Source organism: Cebus imitator, unplaced genomic scaffold, assembly GCF_001604975.1.
Source record: "Cebus imitator isolate Cc_AM_T3 unplaced genomic scaffold, Cebus_imitator-1.0 Scaffold42, whole genome shotgun sequence".
NCBI lineage: Eukaryota > Metazoa > Chordata > Mammalia > Primates > Cebidae > Cebus > Cebus imitator.
In genome coordinates this window covers 15,924,516-15,929,783 of record NW_016107357.1, presented here as the reverse complement: position 1 = coordinate 15,929,783, position 5,268 = coordinate 15,924,516, and the positions used below count along the sequence as shown (strand labels likewise).

At 41.5% G+C, this 5,268-nt stretch overlaps 1 protein-coding gene across 1 annotated transcript in view; it reads right to left on the bottom strand.

The window, feature by feature from the left end:
• Nucleotides 1-5,268, bottom strand: part of TBCE (tubulin folding cofactor E) — a 67,148-nt gene that overhangs the window by 31,167 nt on the left and 30,713 nt on the right. The window contains exon 4 of the mRNA XM_037737813.1: nt 411-596. Coding sequence (XP_037593741.1) covers nt 411-596 — 186 coding nt within the window. The remainder of the gene's footprint in view (nt 1-410; nt 597-5,268) is intronic.

The following is a 5,268-nucleotide window of genomic DNA, read 5'->3' as shown; positions in this document are numbered from 1 at the left end:
AAAAAAAAAAAAAAAAAAAAAAAAATGCCACCAGCACGCTCCACGGCATAGGGAACAATTCAGACTGCTGTTTGCATTCCCAACTTACCATCACCATGAAATAGAAAAGAACACAAATATCAGCCTTAGTTACTTAATTAGTCAACACAAGATAATATGATGTGAATATTAACAATGGACCAATAAATGTTTCAATTGCAAACTGGAAAAATCTACCAATCTTGTGCTAAAATAAAAATTTTTATTTCCCTAAATAATCCTTGGATTCCTCAGATTTTGATTCAGTTTCTGTGGAAAGCATAAACCAGTTTAGAAGCAAAGTCCTTAGCATCCACACACAGCCATGGAATTTCAATTCTGAACCTTAATAAAACCATAAAGTCAGCTCTGCCATTATAAATTCCACTTACCTTTGCTGTTTCATAATAGAGTCAAAACCAATAGTCTCCACAGGTTTATTTCCAATTGTAACAATTTGTTCTTTTCCATCTTCCTCCAGTTCATCTTCTAACACATAGCGGTTCTTAACTGCAGTAAGAAAGTCTATTCCAAAATTTACCTTTTTCGGACGAATAAATGATCCTCCTGTGGGGTGCCTGGAAAAGAAGGGCAATGACACAACAGAAAATATTACCCACCAAGAAAGGCCATAAATGCAATGTTCTGAAGGTCTTCAAAAATTTCTATATGCTAAAAAATCAAAATCAGCATAAAAGGGAATCTAATATACTAATATATAATCAGTATGATTCACCATAAAGGGATATGAGCTTATGCAAGCATGTTAAATACCTATAAACAAACAAGTAATATGAAACTGACAATTCACATTAGAAAAAACAGAAGTATTAAATCCATGGGGGTGGCCAGGCACAGCCACCTCCATGAATTTTTATTTTCCTATTAAATAATAGAATTTTTATTTTTCTATTAAAAATACAAAAATTTTCTATTAAAATACAAAATTAGCCCGGCATGGTGATGCATGCACACCTGTAGTCCCGGCTACTAGGGAGGCTATCGGGAGAATCGCTTATCACTTGAACCTGGGAGGTGGAGGCTGCAGTGAGCCGAGATTGTGCCACTGCACTCCGGCCTGGGCAGCAGTGCAACATTCCATCTTTTAAAAAAAAAAAAAATTGTAGGTGAATTATATACAAAATTTATTTATTTATTTTTATTTTGGTAACAGAGCAAGACCTTCTCACTTAAAAAAAACAGTGAACTCTATAAATTGCTCAAAATTGTATTAGAAACACTATATTTCGGCTTACCATCATTAATTTTTTTTTTTTTTTTGAGACAAAATCTCCCTCTGTTGCCCAGGCTGGAGTGCAGTGGCTTAATCTTGACTCACTGCAACCTCTGCTTCCTGAGTTCAAGTATTTCTCCCACCTCAGCCTCCCAATTAGCTGAGACTACAGGCATGTGCCACTACACCCAGGCTAATTTCTTTAGTAGAGACAGGGTTTCACCATGTTGGCCAAGATGATCTTGAACTTCTGACCGTAAGTGATCCTCCCGCCTTGGCCTCCCAAAGTGCTGTGATTACAAGCATGAGCCACCATACCCAGCCTACTTTAAAGAAAAGGGGTCTCACTCTGTCACCCAGGCGAGTGCAGTGACACAATCATAACTAACTGCAGCCTCCAACTTCTGAGGCTCAGGCAATGCTCCCTCTTCAGCATCCCAAGTAGCTAAGACTATAGGCATAAGCAACCATGTTCAGCTAACGTTTTCTGTATTTTTTTTAAGAGACAACATCTTGCTATGTTGCCCAGGTGACAATCATTAACTCTTAAAAAAATTAGACCTTCTTAGAAGTCACCATAATTTTGGCCAGGCACAGTGGCTCATGCCTATAATCCCAGCACTTTGGGAGGCTGAGGCGGGGGGATCACCTATGGTCGGGGGTTTGAGACCAGCCTGTTCAACATGGTGAAACCCTGTCTCTATTAAAAATACAACCAGGCATGGTTTCAGGCACCTGTAATTCCAGCTACTTGGGAATATGAGGCACGAAAATCACTTGAGCACAGGAGGTGAAGGTGGCAATGAGCTGAGATCACACCACTGCACTCTAGTTGAGTGACAGAGGGAAACTGTATCTCAATAAAAGGAAGAAAGAGAGGGAGAGAGAGCAAGAAAAAGGAAGGAAGGGAGGGAGAGAGGGAGGGAATGAGGGAGGGATGGGGAAGGGGGAAAGAGAGGAAGAGAGAAAAGAAAAGAGAAAAAACTTGGAGAGTGTAGTATCCTGGAAGCCAATGAAGAAAGTCTACAACCATGTCCAATGCTAAAACCAGGTGAGGTAAGGTGACGGCTCAGGCCACTGAATCCAGCAACATGAACATAACCTTTCCCACTAGGAGTCTGGGTGGGGCAATAGGGCAAAGCCCAGTGTGGGTAAATCCCAAAGACTCGGAGGACAGTGAGCACAGCCTACCCTTGTCCTAGAGAGTTTTACTGCAAAGGGGAAAAGGTGGGGGGAAATAGCCAAAGTGGTATAAGGGTCAAAGGAGGGAGATTGTTTAAGACAGGAGAAAACCTCTACCTTGTATGTTGATGAAATTAATTCAGAGGAATAGGGAGAAACTGATTATGCAGGAAATTAAATTCTCTTCTGTAGCAAAATTAAGTCCCATATTTCCCTCATGGCTTATACACACAAATCAGTGATTTGTTTCTGTAAATTAAACAAATTAACAATTTTAATATCTCTTAAATTAAAATCCTAGTTAACTAGCTGCTCTATGGAATAGCCATTCTTTATTCCTTTATTTTCTTTTTTTTTTTTTTTTTTTTTTTTTTTTTTTTTTTTGGTTTTTTTTTTTTTTTTTTTTTTTTTTTTTGAGACAGTTTCGCTCTGTCGCCCAGGCTGGAGCGCAATGGTATTATCTCAGCTCACTGCAACCTCTGCCTCCTGGGTTCAAGCAATTCTCCTGCGTCAGCTTCCTGGGCACCTGGGATTACAGGCACCTGCCACCACGCCTGGCTAATTTTTGTATTTTTAGTAGAGACAGGGTTTCACCATGCTGGCCAGGTTGGTCTCAAACTCCTGACCTCAGGTGATCCACTGCCTTGGCCTCCCAAAGTGTTGAGATTCTAGGCGTGAGCCACCGTGCCTGGCCCCCTCGAATTCTTTCCTTTGCAAGATCCAAGTACCCTCTCTTGGAGTCTGGATCAGGACCCCTTTCAGGTAACATATTTCTGGCAAACCACAGAAAGGATGATACTGAGGAGACCCACCCCACCACGCAAAGGAAACAGACTGCAGCACTGATTGACTCACTTTAGGACACAAGTAGAGAAACTGGTTATTTTGCCAAGGCTTTAACTGGAATGGCGTACGTTCCTTTCAGGAATTAAACTTAACTTATAGCACCAATACAAGCCCTTTGGGAAAACCGGCGTCATTCCTTGTCTACACAGTTCCTGACCTGTGTTGCACAGGCCTATGGAACACAAGAGAATGATCCCACTTATTCCTGCAAACCAACCAGTGATCTCTGGCTGCTGCTCAGAAGAAACAAGAGATGAATACTGTTAAAATCTGGATCAATATTCTAATTCTGGGCACATATTGGAATTGGCTAGCGACTCCTTATTAGGTTTTCAACAATTGCCTAGTTCATGGAAAACCTGCTAATTTAGTTTACTTGGGATAATTTTACTTTGTTTACTGTTATGTAATATATTGCTGTAATTATACTCTTTGTGTAGCAATGCAGGATAAGCTTACTAAATGTTTTCTTAAACTGAATACTTATGAATCTTCCAGATATTACCTTTTGTCGGAACTCAAGGGTTAAGAATGGCCTTCACCATACCAACGCTTTCTAACTGAGCTCCTCTCTACCCTGAATGCAAGAGGCCCAACATTCAGGAAGGAATATCATCACCCATGTTCAGCATAAAGAAGTTACAGAAGATGGATCTTCATCCCTCTGCAACCCTTAGGATTAAGGGTTCCCTTGTAAAAGGAATGGGGGAAATATGTCAGAGATGTTTGAACCACAGCAACTCCATCTTGAATAGGGGCTGGGTAAAACAAGGCTGAGATGTACCAGGCTGCATTCCAGATGGTTACCCATTCTAAATCTCAGGATGAGATAGGGGGTTGGTACAAGATACAGGTCATTAAACACCTTGCTAATAAAACAACATGCAGTAAAGAAGTCGGCTAAAACCCACCAGAACCAAGATGGCAACAAGAGTGGCCTCGGGTTCATCCTCACTGCTACACTCTCACCAGTGCCATGATAGTTTACAAATGCCATGGCTACATCAGATTACCCTAGATAGTCTTAAAAGTTTTAGGGAGGCATGAATAATCCACCCCTTGTTTAGCATATAATCAAGAAATAACCGTAAAAATGGGCAACCAGCAGCCCTCCAGACTGTTCTGCCTATGGAGTAGCCATCAGTTATTCCTTTAATATTACTATTATTTTTGGAGATGGAGTCTCACTCTGTTGCAGAGGCTGGAGTGTAGTGTTTTGATCTCGGCTCACTGCAACCTCCGCCTCCTGGGTTCAAGCAATTCTCCTGCCTCAGCCTCCCAAGCAGCTGGGAGTACAGGCATGCAACACCACGCCTGGCTAATTTTTGTATTTTTAGTAGAGATGGGGTTGTACCATGTCGGCCCAGGCTGATCTTGAACTCTTGACCTCAGGTTATCCACCTGCCTTGGCCTCTCAAAGTGCTGGAATTATAGGCATGAGCCACCGCACCCAGCCCCTTTACTCTCTTAAAACTTGTTTTCTCCTTAAAGAAAAAAAAAAGTCTTAGTTAACACATATGTCCCTAAAACTGGAGTGGGCCAGGCACAGTGGCTCACGCCTGTAATCCCAGCACTTTGGGAGGCTGAGGTAGGTAGACAACAAGGTCCAGAGTTCAAGACTAGCCTGGCCAACATACTGCCCAAAGTAATTTACAGATTCAATGCTATCCCCATCAAGCTACCAATGACCTTCTTCACAGAGCTGGAAAAAAACACCTTAAACTTCATATGGAACCAAAAGAGAGCCCATATAGCCAAGTCAATTCTAAGCAAAAAGAACAAAGCGGGAGGAATCACACTACCGGACTTCAAACTATACTACAAGGCTACAGTAATCAAAAAAGCTTGGTACCGGTACCAACACAGATATATAGACCAATGGAACAGAACAGAGGCCTTGGAGGCAACACATCTACAACCATCCGATCTTTGACAAACCTGACAAAAGCAATGGGGAAAGGATTCCCTGTTTAACAAATGGTGTTGGG